The 19,535-nt window shown below is 33.6% G+C and overlaps 1 protein-coding gene across 2 annotated transcripts in view; it reads left to right on the forward strand.

Moving 5' to 3' along the window:
* TMPRSS15 (transmembrane serine protease 15) overlaps positions 1-19,535 on the forward strand; it is a 117,307-nt gene that overhangs the window by 28,681 nt on the left and 69,091 nt on the right. For both annotated transcript variants that reach the window (XM_072740206.1, XM_025995698.2), the window contains 4 exons: positions 22-130; positions 4,652-4,758; positions 11,289-11,429; positions 12,347-12,496. In XM_072740206.1, coding sequence (XP_072596307.1) covers positions 22-130; positions 4,652-4,758; positions 11,289-11,429; positions 12,347-12,496 — 507 coding nt within the window. The remainder of the gene's footprint in view (positions 1-21; positions 131-4,651; positions 4,759-11,288; positions 11,430-12,346; positions 12,497-19,535) is intronic.

Raw genomic sequence — 19,535 nt, forward strand, 5'->3', positions numbered from 1 at the left:
CAATTCCCATGTTTTTCACAGCCACAGCTTGTGATGGAAAATTTTTGTTGACTGGATCTTCTGGGTCCTTCCAGGCTGCTCATTACCCAAAGCCTTCTAAATCAAGTGTTGTTTGCCAGTGGATTATACGGTAATATATCATCTTCTATTCCCTATTATTAAGTCATAACATCTTTCTCTGATACAGTAACTCCTACCACCTTCAGTAGTCTGTAGTTTAACTATCATTTTCACTGGATATGAAGCAAATTCTTCCCAACTGATAACTTGTCCAAGAAGTTTCTCTCTCACTCTTCACCTATAAAAAGGTGTTCTGTCCTATTGATAATACTATCTAATAAATGGGGCCACCATTGGGCTCTGCAGCAAATTTTTCCCCCTATGATTGGCACAGATGAAGTGTTGCCAAGGTGAACAGCACACGTTTATACCTATCTGTATATTACAAGATATAATATTCCCCATCACTTGCATTCTGGCCACAGAGGAGTTCCTTTCTCATTATGCCAGCATCTGTGTGAAAATCTCCTCTGATGTGATTTGGTCATAGCATATTAAGAGCTGGGGACACCCTCTATACACATTCTTTTTTGTCATATCTTGAATAACACTAAATCAGTTACCATGTATTTGATCTTCAAGCTCTTAATTCAATTCACTAATTCAATCATTGTGATGATCCAAATAATCAAGCTGCTGAAGGTTGATAAATCTTGATGTTTATCTAAAGCCTTTTTCACACAGGAGTAGTACCTGATGTTCCTCCCCCATATTCCAAAGGAAAATAATTGGTACTTAAATAAATAAAAGTAATACTGAAATAAACTCATCACAACTTTTTTTTTTATTTTTTAAGTACAGAACTTGTCATGGTTTCAAATAAGTTAAAAAGGAATATAAATCTCAAAAAAAAAGAAAAAAAAATCATCTTAAGTAACTAATCATTTTCCTCCATAGAACATATAGAATAAATATTCTATGGAATACTCTTTGATAAATGACATTTTAGTTAGTCCATTTCTCTTAACAACTGGATGGGATTATGGTTTTCCAATCCAACCCACTATATGATAGTTATAATCATTCTGATGATTCACTAGAAAACCAGGGAAATCAAGACAACACCTGATTAAAGAAGGTTATAAGGCAGTGTCAAACAAGTTCTTTCCAACCATATGATAGAAATGGTCCCATAAAGATGCACAGTGTTGTTTATTTGTGGAGACATCCCAGAGATGAGGTGGGATATGAAGAGATTATTGTTCTAAACACATTTATTTGACATTATTCAGAGAAAGAAGAACATCCTGTTCTCTTTAAATAATTTCTATTTTGGCGCTCAACCACATGTAAGTTAAGTTTTCATGCTCTAGACAATATGTTACTTGTGTGCCAAAGACAAGATTTTGTATTAAAAATGGTAGCTCACTTGTCAAGTAAAGAATTAAACTATTTGGGGGTGTATTATTTCTAATATCACATCAAATTTAAAAAGAAGCAGGGCAGCCCCAGTGGCGCAGCGGTTTAGCGCCGCCTGCAGCCCAGGGCGTGATCCTGGAGACGCTGGATCGAGTCCCACGTCGGGCTCCCTGCATGGAGCCTGCTTCTCTCTCTGCCTGTGTCTCTGCCTCTCTCTCTCTCTCTCTCTCTCTCTCTCTGTCTCTATGAATAAGTAAATAAAATCTTTTAAAAAAATTAAAAAGAAGCATTTATAAATGGCTATTCGCATTGTTCATAAGTAAAATGAAAAACAGTCTATTCCTTACTTAAAATGTCAGCTGAAAGCTTTAGAAAAATCTTAAATTACTTCCTCTGAAAATGGAAAGAACGTGAATTCTAAATTACTTCTTTCAATATTTGGAATTTCATCAATAGCAAATAAAAATAATTTAATTGTTAAATCTACTGCTTAATAAAGCTAGGTCAAATTTACAGAAGAATTTATAAGCAGGACACAACAAACTTTTGCCATAATAGTAGTGTCATTTACGTAATAATCACACTATATTAATTAAATTCACCAGTAGTACAGAAATGATTTGTAAAACCCAAATAATCCAAATATTACCCTAAACACAGTACTTCAAGATGAAAGTATGATTTAATTAATCATATAAATGACCTAAGTATGTTTTCTTCTTAAAACTGATTACTACAATAGTGATGCATTGTCCTTGATAATTTGTTTCTCCTAATGGTGATCAAAGTAGGGGTAAAGATGACATTTCCTTCAAGATTTGAAGACTGTTTAAATAGTGGAGAAATGTCTAAAGTGCAATTAAACCATATTTGGGGCTAGTTAAGCCCATCCTTGGAATTATATTAAAACTACATTTAACAGAGTATAAAATAGTAAGAATGTAAGCACTGGAGACTGTATGAGTTCAAATCTACACTCTATAGATCCAAAATGTGTGTTCTCGGGCAAATAACTAAATCTCTTTGACCCAAAATTTATTCATTCATAGAGTTAAAGATCTATGTTAAGTTCAGAAGCCAAAGTAATTATTAAATGAAGTTAAATTAAATAAAGTTAAATTCAGAAGCCAAAGTAATTATTAAATGAAGGAGTAAATGTAACGGGCTTAGCCCCATATTAAGATATAAAAAAAGTAGGCTCTAAAGAGATTAGCTATTGATACAAAAATGCAATATGTATAAATTATATTTAGTAAAATATCCATTCCCTTCAAAAAGACATAAGATAACCATGCCTAATATTATAAAACACAGATATTATATTTTTAATTAGTCATATTTATAAATGATGACGTTTTATTGCAAGTAAGTTGGCTTTTCTGAATCAGAAGAAATAGAAAACAGTATTCATTAGTTTCTCTCTTCTACATTTGACATTATATTTTTTAAAAAAGCAAAAGAATCCTGAAAATGAAAGTTCCTAAGGAGCTTCTCTTGTATCCTTTGGTTTCATAGCTTAAAAATATCACATGAAGGATAACTCTCTATATTTCTGCCCAAAGATGCCAATATTTTAGTTAGAAAAAACAGAAATCACCCCTGAAGCCTGCTTCATTTCTTTGTCCTCTGTCTTCTTAAAGCTTTGATGTCAGAGTCCCTAGAGGTCTCACTAGCAGGTTCACTCGCCCATCCTTGAACTGACCAACAGAGGCAGAATTTGTATAAATGGCTGCCACTATTTGCCCATAGATCACAAGATCTTTTATGTAGAAAATCATCAAAATACACACACTTATTCACACATCAACACACAACAAATGAAAGAATTTAGCAAAGTTATATGGATTTACAAAATCCATGTAAAAAATCAGTTGTGTTTCCATACACTAACAATGAACAATCCAAAAAAGAAATTAAGGAAAAAAATCTCTTCCCATAAATACATACACATAACACTCACATAACACAAACACCACATTCATCCTACATATAAACAACATGTATACAATTAATACCACAAAACCACTAGATCCACATCAAACATATACCACACAATTATACCACTTGTGCAAAAAAAAAAAAAAATAGGGAGAAATCTTCATAATACTGGTCTTCAATTACTCTAAAAACACAGGCAACTAAAGAAAAATAGACAAGTGGCATTATATCACATTTAAAAACCTTCTATACAGCAAAGGAAACAATCAGTAGAGTGAAAAGACAACCTATGAAATGGAAGAAAATATTTGGAAGCCATATATCTGATAAAGGCCTAAATATCCAAAATATGCAAAGAACTCTAAACACTGAATAGCAAAAAACAACCCAATCAAAAAATGAGCAAAAATCTCTAATAGATATTTCTCCAAAGAAGGCATATATGAGCAAGCATATGAAAAGTTGCTCAGCATTAACAATCATCAAAGATATGCAAATTAAAATCACAATGGCCATTGTAAAAAAAAAAAAACAGAAAATGATAAATGTGGGTGAGGATGTAGAGAAAATGGTGTCCTGTGCATCGTTGATGGCATGTAAATGATGTGGTCACAATGGAAAACAATATGGAGACTCCTCAAAAAATTTTAAATGGAATTACCGTATAATCCAGCAATCTCATTTCTGGATATTTATCCAAAAGCGTTGAAATCAGAATCTCTAAGAGATATTTGCACTCTTACAGTCTGTCCCATTGCAGCATTATTCACAATGTCCAAGAGATGTAAACAACCTAAATGTCCACTGACCAATGAATAAGTAAAGAAAATATGGTACATACATATAATGGAAATTATTCAGCCATTAAAGGAAGGAAATCCTGTCATATGCAACAACATGAATGAACTTTGAGGTCATCATGCGTAAGTGAAATAAGCTCTTCACAGAAGGACAAATAGTCCATGATCCCATTTATATGAAGCATCTGAAGTATTTAAACTCATAGAGACAGAAAGTAGAATGGTGGTTTCCAGGGAAAAGGAGAGGATGAAATGGGGATCTATTGTTCAAGGAGAGTAGTGTTTCAGTCATGCAAGTTGAAGAAGTTCTAGAGATCTGCTGTACAACATTGTGCTTATAGTTAACAGTTCTGTATCATGTACTTAAAAATTAGTTGTAAATCTCATACCCTGTGTCTTTTAATCACAATTGGAAAATACATTCAAATTTTAGAATGCGTAGACTTGTAACAACCTGTTAAGAGTATAGTAATCTATTTTTTGCTTTAATTTAGTGTAAATCCAGGACTCTCCATTAAACTGAGCTTCGATTATTTTAATACATTTTATACAGATGTATTAAATATTTATGAAGGTGTGGGTGCAAGCAAGATTTTAAGAGGTAAGTTAAAACAAATATACATTTATCAAAATGAAAATATGTGGTAAACTCTTTAAAGTAATGTGTTTTCAGTTTGATTTTAAACTGACTATGGACTTGAACTTTAAGTTACTGAAAGGAAAAAGCAAACCTGGTTCTCATTATAAAATTAATAATCTTAGTAATAAATGGTTACAATTTCACATTATCCTCTTCTACTTAGGTTTTTAAAATCATGTGGAGGGCAGCCCAGGTGGCTCAGCAGTTTAGCGCCGCCTTCAGCCCAGGGCATTATCCTGGAGACACGGGATCAAGTCCCATGTCGGGCTCCCTGCATGGAGCCTGCTTCTCCCTCTGCCTGTGTCTCTGCCTCTCTCTGTGTGTCTCTCATGAATAAATAAATAAAATCTTTAAAAATTTTTTTAATTAAATCATGTTGAGTTTTCCAAAGAAATATAATTATGTCTTGGGTTACCATGCTTTCTTTGTTACTCCCCATTAAGCAAAATTCAGACAAACCCTGAAAACCACTGTTCTTGACTCACAGAATGTCTTCTACTTTCATTTTGCAATCTAATAGTCTCTTTCAGGACTACTCCAAATAAAATGGGTAAAACAATGACTAGCCCAGGATGTAGACTCAGAAAATGGTAGGTGTAGGTGGTATGGCTCTTATATAACCATTTGTCATTATGTACGTGGACACTGATGAAAGCTAAGAAGTCAGGGAATGAACTAATACACATGTGCCCACTTCACATTACTTGTCTGGTCTCAAAATCCATGGACCTACCATTCTGATACCCACAAAAGTAAGAGTGGAGTTCCAAGAGGAAATAAAATAAGGATAAAGAAGAGGATATAAAAATGGAGTCCAGGGAATAACTAGTTTTCCTTCCACTTTGGAGGGAGAGTCAAGTGTAGAGCTGACATAAAGTTGCAAGTGACACCTGTTTCTCAAGTTCATGTAATAGCTGCATTCTTTAAAAACTGTTTTGGCTCTCAGATTGTGCTCCTGAATAATGAAAAGTGAATCCTATCTAATAAGTGTTTTTCATTAATTAATCAATTTGAGAAGTATTTAAGCATAAGATAAGCATAAGATAAGCATAAGATACTTTGTTTTGAGTAGTATTGTGTAACATTGACTATACTGAGTGTTTTTTGTGGCTATTTGTATTTTCAATAAACCTGCAAAGTAGGCACTACAGGAGAGGAAAATGAGGTCTAAGAGGTTAAATGACCACAAGTCCATGGAGCTAGTTAGTGTTAGACGCAGAAATGAAACTTAAACTCTCTGACTTCAAATACAATGCAATTACTCAATGTGTTTTAAAAGCTCCAAGTACAAATATAATAGTGAATATCCATAAAATAGATGAATTCATAGTAAGTCACATTTGGCTAAAACCAAATGAGCCAACCATTTGATAATCTGCTTATTTCTGTGATTACAAGTCAAGTTCCTTAAAATTGTAATCAATTAAATATTTATATTAATAAACAAATAAGCCAAGTCATATAAATTTCTCCAAGGGCTAATATGATATTAATAGTAAATTTTAGCATATGCTAATGACTTGCAATATGCAAAATAGTATTCTCAACACTTTAAGTTAACTCAATAAATGCTCCCTCAAACCATATTATGTAGGTGCTATTATAATTTTTCTTCTGTAGATGATGAAAACAAAATTCATAGAGGCAAGTTGTCTAAAAGTGACAGATGTAAGTTACCCTCATGTTCCTTTATTCCTCAAATACCATGATTTGCCTAAATGCTATTCTAACTCATTTTCATATGCTTAGATTATCAGTAATTCATAAATAAATCTTAGAATCACCAGGCATACTGATGTGAATAATGTACAAATGACTATCATAAAAAATCAATACAGAAATTAAATATCCAAATAGACAAAAATCTATGACAGTGTATTTAAATTATAACAAATAGGTAGTTGTTTAAATTTTAAGGTCTTTTTGAAATATAAATCCATTTTAAAGTTTTAAAAATTAAATATTATAATCATAACTTGAAAATATAGGAGAAATGACATTGGCTATTAAAATTACATTTTAAAATTAAAAATAATACCTTTTTAAAGAAGGCAACAAATATCTTACCTCCAGCATCTAGCACAGTGCCTGATATATTAAAACTCAGTATTTGTTGATTTAAATTTAGACTAACAGATTTACATATCACGGTATTATAGCATGTAATACATGAAGATCAATAGCATTGCTCAACTCTAAAGCTATTTTATTTTTATTTTATTTTTTAAAGATTCTTTTTTTATTATTTTTTAAGATTTTATTGATTTATTCACGAGACACAGAGAGAGAGAGGCAGAGACACAGGCAGAAAGAGAAGCAGACTCCATGCAGGGAGCCCGACCTGGGACTTGATCCTGGGTCTCCAGGGTCATACCCTGGGCTGAAGGTGGCGCTAAACAGCTGAGCCACCAGGGCTATCCTAAAGCTATTTTATTTTGTAATAATGCCAATACTTTAATTCTTGATTCATGGTCCCATCTTTTTCTAAATATTTTAGCAAGCTCCTTTGAGAGATATATAAAATGTTTACTTCTAATAAATTCCAATTCAGAATATATTTCAAATATGGTTGTTATTTTATTACATTGAAAATATATAGATCACTTTAATTAAATTAGGAAAATTAAGATTATCTAGAGAAATTAATAAGAAAATTAAAGTATCCAGCACCATAAAATAATTACATACTTGATTAGAGGTAAGTCAATATAAACAAATTCTAAAGGAATTTTCCATCATTTTTACATATAGGGATGCAAAACTTCTTCAACTGGTAGAAAGTGTCAGAGGAGGATGATCATTACATAAAGAAAAATGATATAGAATGCAAGAGGATCTTCTCCAAATAATTAGTGAATTGAGGTTAATCAGAATAGAATAACAGGAGAATTTGTTCAAAAATATTTATTTAAGTTTCAGTGATGAAGGTATAATATTCAGTTCAATTGTACTAATCTATCAATATTGGGTCTGGAGGTGGTGGAAAATGTAAGTATGTTCATTTATTTTTTGGTTCAGAAAAATACGTAGACATTTTTAATGCATACAAAAATAGCCTGGGTAAGCACCCTGGAACTGATTTTGAATTGTCAATCCCAGAAAACATGTTCCTGAGTATATAGTTGTCAGGCCATTCTTTATATCCAGTGCTTAGCTGTCACTCCATTCCCAAAGGACTGCTAACAACATATCCCTAATATGGTAGCCTAACATTTTAAAGGCACAGAAGTGCGTTTAGATATAGCCAAAGATACAGAACACAGTGAATCTTCCTCAGTTGTCAACTTATCCTACAACAAAAGTTATCATATTGTGAATATGGCATTAAATAATAGATGCAAATATTTTTCAAGGTAAAGCATTTTTATAAACCTTGTGCTTTTATTAAAATCCTTTTGCATACACTTAGAAGTATTTATTCACTATGGAAACAAGCATTAGCTTAAGGTATTCACCTTCCTAGAGCCTCTTGAAGATTCTCTAATTATGGTGTTTGGGAAAATTAGGAATTACTTCTTCAGTATTCCCATGGCATTTCTTTCATAAGAAATGTGGTTGTTTTTTTGTTTGTTTGTTTGTTTGTTTGTTTTTTAAATAATGCGTCAGTCCAAACTTTTCTAATAGGGGAACCTATTAGAGAAACCTAGCTAGAGAAATTAATAAGAAAATTAAAGTATCCAGCACCATAAAATAATGGTGGCTATTATTCTCTGGCTATTTCTTCTCCATGCCATCAGCACTTAGCACCATATACCAAATTCAGTGAGCGCTTAATAAAATGTGTTGAATATATTAGAAATCCTAAAAAAAAAAAAAAAAGAAATCCTATACAACACACAAAGATAAAACTCTGGTGGCAAAATTCCTACTCTTATAAGTTGGTTAAAATAAATAGTTTTAAGCTAGATCTGTTGAATCATACTCTAAACAGTCTGTCATTCTTGCCCATTGTCCTTTAAAATGTCCCTGCATTTTAATCATGCTTTCCTCTTTCATAAAACCTATTAACTGGCTTTACGGTTAGAAGACAAATGCTGACTCAATCCACGTTTAAGTGTGACTACTTGGCAAGTTTATGCAAATTAATATCTATAGAAGTGTTGGGTTTTTAATAGTAATGGATTTTCTTAAGGAAATATTCTCTAAAAAGTCATTATCTTATCTATAAAAAAATCACCTTAATTATTAGGTGGTTGTTCTGTTTTTCAACTCAAAACCTGACTCTTTAATGGAGGCAGACATTACTGTATTTACTCAGACTGTAATTCATGCATCCAAATATTGACTGAAATTTTCCTATATTCAGACACAGGGACAGAGGCACATCATATAATCTGTTTTCAGGGCTTACAACCCAGAAGGAGAGATGGAGAAACAATACCTATATTCACTGAGCATTTACTCTACACCAGTCACTGTATCATATTACTTATTTAGTCTTTATTACAAATGTTTATGGGAAATATTATTATATAACAACAGAGGAAACTGAAGAGCATAGAAGTTTAGTAACACATGCCAGGATTAAATCTCATGCTGACTCTGGAGTCTCTGTTCTTAACCACTACCCTTTCCTGCCTTCCCAAATGCATTAAGATACATGCCTTCCACTGTTTCTATGGTTCTGGGACACTTTCTAGTCAAGGATTTGTTAAAATCTGATGAAAGCTTTACAAAGTATCTACAGACACAAATATTCTACAACATTTCCAGAAGTTTATATTTGTCTGTTATGTGTAGCCATGTTAATGGACCTCAGAATAGAAACCTCTGCACTCTGTAGACTAGTGCAGTAACATTAGACAACATGGGGACCACATTACAACCATCAAGGGTGCCACTGAACCAGTAGCCACATTTAAATCTAACCAGAAACCACTGTCTGAAAAAAATCCATTGCTATAGAAAAGAAAGAAAGAAAGAAAGAAAGAAAGAAAGAAAGAAAGAAAGAAAGAAAGAAAGAAGATACATTTTAAAGCAAAGTTTCTAGAATATTCACACCCTTTAAGTGACTAAATACTGATTGACTACCAAAGTTTTCAATATGAGAATCATAAGGTGGTACGCCGGTGAGAAGAGTCTAAATAACCAATGCGGTTCTTCACAAGAAAATACTGAAAAAACAATACAACAACACAACATTTTTTGGGAAAGAGGAAGATGTGAATCCACACTTATTCGTGTTCTGTTATATTCTATTGAAATTATCGTGCATATATGACTTTTTTTTTTGCTAATTTCTGTATGATAAGCATAGAATTTTCAATAGTTCATAAAACTATCCTTTTGGGGAATACAATAACAGTGGTGCTTTGTTTCCCACCTGTGAATGTGGTAATTTTCATAAACCCGAATATGATAACCAGTTCAGATTGTCAAACTAAAATACTAAATCATTATTTCTTACCTTTTTTTTTTCTCTTATCATCCCCACTAAGAAAGCTTTTCAGCCCTTTTCTTTCATAATTGCTCTCCTCATAAAATTTTAGGTGACCTGATATCCTGGCCATCTGTTATGTATTGTATATATATCTGGGCTTTATATATTTAAAAATTAAGGTAATTTGGGACACCTGGGTGGCTCAGCAGTTGAGCATCTGCCTTTGGCTCAGGGCATGATCTTGGGTCAGGGGATAAAGTCACACATCGGGCTCCCCGTGTGGAGCCTGCTTCTCCTTCTGCCTGTGTCTCTGCACTCTCTCTGTATCTCTCATGAATAATAAAACATCTTTTAAAAAATTAAGGTAGTTTGGCTCTTGACAACCAATTTTTACCCCCCTTGGAGACAATATCACCCCCCTGAGAATGTATTGCTAAATTATAAATTTTTGTAAAAGCAAATTTCATATAACAATAATTTGTAAATCCTAATAAAAGTACTTCACATGCCAAGCACTATGCTAACCCTAGAGAATCAAAAATCTGGGAAAATACCTCTTATTTGGCTTAGATTCAAGATAGAAAAAAATGATAAAATCATTATAAGATTCTGTAGAAACAGTCTTTCAGTCACCTAGTATTATTTTGAGGTCCTACAGTTATATGGGTAAACAGGCAAAGAAGTATTCTGGTTCCTAATATATTGTGATCAGTTTTAGCCATTATTCATGAGAAATACCTGATAGAGCCAAAATTTTAGTTTTATAACTGCTTAACTTGTGTGTTTCTTACAGGAACTTTCTCAATAAAGGAATACATCTTTTTATATGTGTGTATAGTGTTGTACAGTTCATAATTAAAAATAAAAATAGTTTTTTCAAACTATAAATATGCATAATAATTTGAGGTTTTCTAATGCTTAGAAGAGGCATTTCAAGTAAAAATTAATCATGACTAATGTTTTTTTATTAATGAGTGATATAAAATTGATAGATCAGCTGATAAAACAATAAATTAATAATAGGTGGACAGATGGATGGATCAACTGATAGATGGAAATGGATAGATATGTACATATGATAGTCATTCTTTTTTTTTTTTTTTTTTTGTAGCATCTCTCTGGGAAACCAATCCTGACATAATTAGGATCTTTTCCAACCAAGTTACTGCCACCTTTCTTATAGAATCTGATGAAAATGACTATATTGGATTTAATGCAACATACACTGCATTTAACAGCACAGAGCTTAACAGTAAGTACTGTTTATTCTTTAGCCTTTGAATCTTCAGATGCTTTAATATTGTAATGGAATGTTAAAAGTATCAAAACTTAACATTTTAGAACAAGGTCATAATTTGTTTCATATGCAAGTTCTTTAATGAGTCTCTCTTATGTATAACTCTCTTTATTTAATAACTGAAAAAATTGGGAGATTAGAAAATAGCTCATGTTCTTCAGAAAAACCCCAACCGATTTGACAAAAATTACAAAGTTTATGCATAAAAGTAATTCTGAGAATATTCCACATCAACTTAATTTTGACCCAAGTATTAAATTTAGTAAAAAGAGGAGAGAAAATTATGAAACGAAGTTTATGTGGGTAAACCAACAGAGGTAAGATGCAATACAATAAGAACAAGGAGCTTGTTTTTGCTAAAGCCCTACTAGGGTATAGGAAGCACGTAAATTTAAGACAGTTGGCAATAAAAAGCTGTTTTCATTGTTTTTTTAACTAAGTGGAATGAAACAAAATTACAATAAATTTTAAAAAAGACTGTGTGCCTGACACTTAATTATAAGTATATAGAGTTACATAGAAGAAGGGAGGAAAGAATAAAACAAGATGAAATCAGAGAGGGAGACAAGCCATAAGACACTCTTAACCATAGGAAACAAACTGAAGATTGCTGGAGGAGAGGGGGTGGGAGGGGTGGCATAACTGAATGATGGGCATTAAGGAGGCATGTAATGGAATGATCACTAGTTATTATATAATCACTAAATTCTACCACTGAAACTAATAACACACTATATATTAATTGAATTTAAATAAAATTAATAAAAAATAAATGTATAATACTGTATAAGACTAGATTTTCAATGCAATTGATTATAATTAGTCACACTATGGACTAAATTTGAAGTGTGTTTTCTTTTTTTAATTCACAGATTATGAGAAAATTAACTGTAGTTTTGAAGACGGCTTTTGTTTCTGGGTCCAGGATCTAAATGATGATAATGAATGGGAAAGGATTCATGGAAGTACCTTTCCTCCTTTCACTGGACCAAATTTTGACCATACTTTTCACAATGATTCAGGTATAATTCATATATAATTCAAAAATCAAAAAGAAAGTGGTATGTGGTTTCTCTAGTTTAATGTGAACAGTATTAAATTCAAGACAGTTTTTTCAAAGTTTCTTTTTAAAAGAAAAAACAGGGGCTCAGCTTTTTGGTGCCTGCCTTCGGCCCAGGGTGTGATTCTGGAGTCCGGGGATTGAGTCCCACATCAGGCTCCCTGCATGGAGCCTGCTTACCCTCTATCTGTCTGTCTGTCTGTCTCTCTCTTCCTCGCTCTGTGTGTCTCTCAGAATAAATAAATAAAATCTTTAAAAAAAAAAGAAAAGAAAAAATAGGCTAATAAATGCATTTAAATGAAAATGGTAAATAAATAGGCAAGTAAAAGTGAGAAATTAAAAAAAAAAATTTTACCCTATATATTCATGAAACATTGAAAAGTACTGAGTCCATTACAGACAAAAACACTTGGGTTGTTGCCCTAGATCTGCCACTTACTGTTTCCTAATTGGATTGTAAGAGGCGATTAACTTTTCTGAACTTTGGTCTACTTTGTCTTGATTTCATTTTCTGATTATTTATTGCTGTTGTAGAGAAATACAATTGATTTTTGTATATTGGTCTTGTACCCTGCAACTTGTTTATTAACTCTAACAGTTTCTAAAGACTTTCTTAGAATTCCCAATATACAAGATTATGCTATCTTGGAATAAAGATAATAGATTTACTTCTTCTGAGGAGCTGTCTTAGTCTGTTTAAGCCTCTATGACAGAAAAACCACAGACCGTTTAATTTAAACAATAATTTATTTCTCACAGTTCTGGAGGCTGTGGTCTGGATGCCACATGGTCAGGTTCTGGTGAGAGCTCTTTTCCTCCTTCATAGACACCTGCCTTCTCACTGTATCCTCACAGAGAGAGAGGGAGAGAGAGAGAGAGAGAGAGAGTCAAAGAGAGACAGAAAGATAGAGCACTCTTTCCTATATCTTCTCATAAGGTCCCTAATCCCATCATGAGGGTTTCATGACCTCTCAAAGGCCCTACCTCTAAGCACCACCATATGGGGATTAGACTTTCAACAGATAAATTGTGGAAAGACAGCCATCAGTCCATAGCAAAAGGACTATGGAACAGCTGATTCTAAAGCATGGTCATGAGGTTTGTAAATAGCTTTTTTTTAAGATTTTTTTTTCTATTTATTCATGAGAAAAACAGAGAGAGAGGCAGAGACATAGACAGAGGGAGAAGCAGGCTCCTCACAGGGAGCCTAATGTGGGACTCGACCCCAGGACTCCGGGATCACAACCTGAGCCAAAGGCGGACACCGAGCCACCCAGGTGCCCCTGTAAATAGCTTTTCATGTGAATATTAGAATTAGCTTTCAGGCAGAAAAATAATATTGGAGACAATAATAGTTGATGAAGAAGAACAGAAGTTCTAGGGAATTATCAGGAGATAAAGAAATCATAGCAGGAAGACCACCTATGAAAACCTTGGAAGCATGTATTTATAATACCAAATTAATCACTGAACAGAGAGTTTACAAATCTAGAAGTAATGTAGATCTTATAAAATAAAGAATATTACAAAAAGGACAGAATAGAAATTTCTACATTTAGATAATTTTCTTGGACAAAAATCCATCCTACAATATAACTTGTCAATAGATGACTGATGAAAATATGGTTCAATTCAAACAACATACATTACAATCTTACTTTAACCAGACATGGCTCTAGGCATTGAGCACACAGATCTCACATCACCGCTTCTGTAAAGTCTATCTAGAACTTCTGAGTTAAAATTTCCCTTTCCATTAAACATTTATAAACACCTCTTTTGTTTTTCCTGCCATGTGGTGTTATATTTTCTTACTTATTTGTTTCTTTTCAAAAAAAAAAAAAAAGAAACTGCTCTTTTTCATCTTTGAATTCTTAGCCCATTTTTAGTGCCTGAATCTAATGAACACACAAAATTATTTTTTAATTTATATGAATGAATGTCTACAACTTTGACTCAATAGGTAATTTCTGATTGAGTGAGTTATTGACTGCAGGAAATTGCTTATAACATAAAAATAACCTGAGCAAATGTGCATTGTAATTTATTATCAATGGCCACTTCTATTACAGAGATCAATAGTCTCATTTTTATAACCTGAAAAGTAAATAGCAGATTAAATGTCAATTGTGAATGACATCGCTAGGAGGACATTAAAGAGTTCGTTTTTTTAGGGCAAAAATTTATCTGTCTAATCCTGTTCCTTTAGACAACAGCCTCCCTGGAATAACAAAATTTGATTCAGCATACTACTTCAACTTGATCAAAATATTGCTTAATAAAAAGTGATTACTTTTGATCTATTTTTTAATCTATTTCCTCAGTCATCAGCAAAATTCTTCCACTTCTTTATTCAAGAAGTATTTTTGTTTTAAGCCCCAGTCCCTATTTAAGGTACTCAGAATATATCTTTGAACAAAAATAAACCAGATTTCCTGCAATCATGGAACACATATTTTGGAGGGAAAAAAATTTATAAACTAGAACTAAGCAATATGTATGACAAGTAATTACAACTTGTAGGCATGCTCAATATGAATGAGCGCTCTGAGAAAATACATAGAGCTTGGTAAGGGCAGTGGGGAGGGCAAGTGAGCTGAGGTGCTGTTGCAGATTAAAACAGCATGATTAGGTGGGGTCCCATTGAGAAGTGACTTTCAAACCAAAACTTTACAGAAATGAAAGAATAAGCCATATAGATTATTCTAGATGGAGGGAATGAGCAGAACAAAGGCTTTAAAGGGAGTATGCCTGACTTGTTGGAAGAAAAGCCAGGAGGCCAGCAAGGCTGATGTGGACTAAACAGGGCTGGTAGAGTACAGATAATAATGGGTCTTCTATGGCTTTGGCTTTCTCCTCAATGAAATGAAGAGCTATTGGGTTCTTGAGCATAAAAGTGGTAGGATTCAAACTGGCTGGTTGAACAATTTATGGAAAGGCAAGGGCATTGTCAGGAAGACCAGTGGAAAGTTATTACTCTAACCAGAGAAGAGGCCATAGGACTGTTAGATCAGTGGGAACAGATGCAGTGAGAAGAGGTCAGATTCTGGAAATAATCTGAAAGGAAAAGCAACAGGATTCTGCTAAATTAGTTAGCAGTGTGGAGCTATGAACAAAAATGTGTTCTGTGTAGATGGCCAATCCCAATAGACCAAACATGTTTAGTATGAAAATTATGACATCCCTACTACCATACATAGTTAATCTTCTTTGAATTTGGGACTTGCCAGAGTCTGATCCTCTATGGATAATTTAATAATCTGCACAGCTACAGACTAATCCCAATGTGATAATCACCCCAGCCCTCTGAAGAACCCTGGCCTAAAAATGGTCAAATAATTTGACCACATTTTTGTCTTTATTGTAATAAAAAAAAAGTCTCTACCACACTTGGACAAGAGTAGTTAGAGCAAAGTACAGAAAGCGTTTATATCTATTGACTATGACAGATACCTTTTATGTAGTTGAAGTCTTTGATGTTCAAATGATCATTTTTCTACTTTTATGTCATCATAATAAGAGATAAAATAATTCCACTGATATTTGAAGAATATAAGTACATTACAGGAGAAAAATGGTTTCAGCTTGCCAACAGATTAAATAACTAAAGAAATAAGATGAAAATGACCAAAGTGAAGCAGGTTGAATGTCAGGTGGAGGTTTTAAATAGTTGGGTCGGAAATGGAGTCTCAGGAGAAAGTCCTGTAGCTGGAGTTATTTAAAATGAGACAAGTCAGAGCAGTTCAGAGCCCACCAGAGGCAGTGGTGTAATGAGAACGGATGATAGGATTTAATAGGTTCTCTCCAACTCTCATACCAGTGATTTCATAATCTACCAGACATCCCTCCCCACCCCCAGAGGCATTTTTCTTCCAACCTGCTTTTTTATGTGTCAGAACATCCTACCTCTGAAATGGAAGAGAATTAAATCTCTCCTGCTGTTCCTCTTATCCATGCAGGGGATTTTTGTTCTTTGCCTTCACTTTAAATGACAGAAAAGTCTAAATGAAACAGATAAACTTTGAATTAACATTGCTTTAGGGAAGAACATCTAAGCCCCTTAACTTTTTGGCTCCTTCTTTAGAACTCTCTCCTGATAGAGCAATGGCCCCCTAAATCTGTGCACTGTCAATGCTTAGAGTTTCTCTGTACCTCTTAGAAGCAAAGGGACCCAGTAGAGATGGCGGCACTGATACAGGGCAGCATCTTGGGGTGCTCAGAAGTGGCTCATTTGTTCAGAACATTCAGAAAGAATGAGGTCAGTAACATATGAAAACTTCAGAAAGAGAGGGGTCACAAAAGGGCTAGACAGCCCAAAGAAAGTGTTTCTTTGTTGGCCTTTCTCAATGAAATCATAATTGTTTCTAATGCCTAGGGGTTAGCATAGTGCAGTAGTAAAGACCATTAAAATTGAGACTGAAGTCAGCTAGGTTTAAATCAGCACTGCCATTTAGGCAAGTGTCCTGTTTTCTCTCTGCCTTAGTTCCCTCATCTGGGAAGTGGGTTGATGATAATCAGGACTTGACCTCAGAGGCATGTTTTGAACATTAATTTGGTTACTGTATAAATAAATAAATAAATAAATAAATAAATAAATAAATAAATAAAAAGAAAATGCCTGGCACATCACACAAGTGCTATATAAATGTTAGACATTATAACTATGTTCTTTTCATGATGCAAAAGCATTCAACAAACACAAATTGGCTGTGGTAATGTTTTAGGTGGTAGGCTAGGGAGAAAAATAGTTACATTACTAAATTTTCAAAAGTATATAGCCCTTTAGATATCTGCATTTCATTTAGCATAGGTACTTTTTTCTAAAATAAGTATGATTTTAGTGTTTTCAAAGTAATATTGTCTTTACTTCCTTATCTTTCTTGTGACGTTGAATCTCAGAAAATATTACTTTCTAATGTTGATAGACTTGAATTTGGACTATTCTCTAATCACAACTTTCAATATTTATCTCCTAGGTTCAGTTAATTTTACATAGGCATTCACTACCCACAAAACGATTTTTTAAAACGATTTTATTTACTTACTCATGAGAGACACACAGAGAGAGAGGCAGAGACATAGGCAGAAGGAGAAGCAGGCTCCCTGTGAGGAGCCTGATACGGGACTCGATGCCCAGGCCAGGATCACACCCTGAGCCAAAGGCAGATGTTCAATAGAGGAGTCACCCAGGCATCCCACTCACAAAATATTTTATATCAGCTTATTTTCATCTTAAGAGGGATCTCCAAGTTTCCACAAAGTTCTGCTGCCTCTCCAGTTGCTGCTATCTCTACATCACATCAGTGCATATCCAACACTTTTTCTTCTTAATTGAAGTGTTAGGTGTGAAAGCATAAGTTTGGTTCATGGAGAAATAAGCAGAAAGGGATAGAAAGAAGTTGTAAGAAAAACCTAAGGCTCAAGAAAGTTTCACTGTATGCTTAAATTAACAAAATATATTCAATCCTTTGGGTTTTAGGCTGACTCTGAGGTTCATTACAATTCTCAAAAACATTTTAAGAAACCTGCAGGATTTTAGGAGCACCTGAGTGGCTCAATCAGTTAAGCGTCTGCCTTGGGCTCAGGTCATGATCCCAGGGTCCTGGGATGGAACCCAGAGTCAGGCTCTCTGCTCATCAGAGAGTCTGCTCATCCCTCTGCCCCTCCATACTCATGCTTTCCATCTCTCTCTCTCTAATAAATAAATAAAATATTTAAAAAAAAGAAATTTGTAAGATTTTAAAAGAAATTGTCATTTGACCATAGAAATTCCCATGTGGTTATGAAAAATATCTCTTTAATCATTCCATTTGTGCATTACTTTAATAAAATTAAAAGCCAGTCAAATTGTTAACAGGAATAAAATTAAGCAACATTAAGCTAATCCATATTGAGAATTCAAAACTGAACTAAGTGTTGCTCTTTTCCCAAAATCTAGCAGTTTTAAGTCACATGTGACCATGAATGTAATACACAATATAACAGAATAAGTGACATCAGAATATTCAAAAGGAGTGGTTCCATATAATTGGGAGCAGCAAGAGGAGCTTTCTAAAGGTGATGGCAATTTGATTTAATGACCTCAAAAAATTAGTAGGATTTTGACAGGTACAATTGTAAGGAGAAGTAGAGTGACAGAGAAAAAAAAATTAAAAGACTCATAAATTTCCTGGGTGTTGAGCAAATTAAAATAATCTAATATTGTAGACGTGCTATATGTAAATAGATGAATTATAAGAACTATGGCTAGAAAATGACATTGAAGTCTACATAGTACAGAAGCCTCAAACATCATAGTAAACTTATGCTTGCTTAGTAGGAAAAAAAGAGATGATAAAAGATGTTCAGTAAGGGACCAATTAGATTGTGCAGAAAGAGGCATTATTGAGCTAGGATGTAGGAGATGAATTCTCATGGAGAGAGAACTATAATGAGACACACTGGAAAATAGTGTCAATGACAATATGACTTAAATCATAGTCCCAAGTGTTAGGATGTCCCTACTTGTCCACCTGGTAAGATACTTCAATAGAAATATTGTGTGAACTTCTGGTTTCCATACTCTGAGTGGAATCAACTGGATGTACAACTAAATGAGAGCTTCTGAAATGAATAAGCAGCTGAAATTGTGCCATATTAAATTATTGAGGGCCAAAAGGATGGATAATCTTGAGAAGTCTTAGAAAAGGCAAAATAGTAGTCTTTAAATATTTGTAGAGTTAGCATAAACTTATTTATCCTTAATGTGCCTGGGAGAAAAATTAGAAAAAATAAGCACACAATAACTTTAAAAAAAAAAGAGTTTTTAGTTGTGCTGAAATGGAATGGGCTGCCTTGAACACAATGATTCCTGCTATATCTGACAGATATCAGAGGTCAAGTGACCCCCACAGGCAAATGTAAATGAAATTTAAGGACAATCAACATAGACTAAGAAAATTTTTATGCATACAATACTCTATTTTTAAAATACATAATTTTATGAAGAATTTCCTTCATCT

This window comes from Vulpes vulpes, chromosome 15 (genome assembly GCF_048418805.1).
Source record: "Vulpes vulpes isolate BD-2025 chromosome 15, VulVul3, whole genome shotgun sequence".
Taxonomy (NCBI): Eukaryota; Metazoa; Chordata; class Mammalia; order Carnivora; family Canidae; genus Vulpes; species Vulpes vulpes.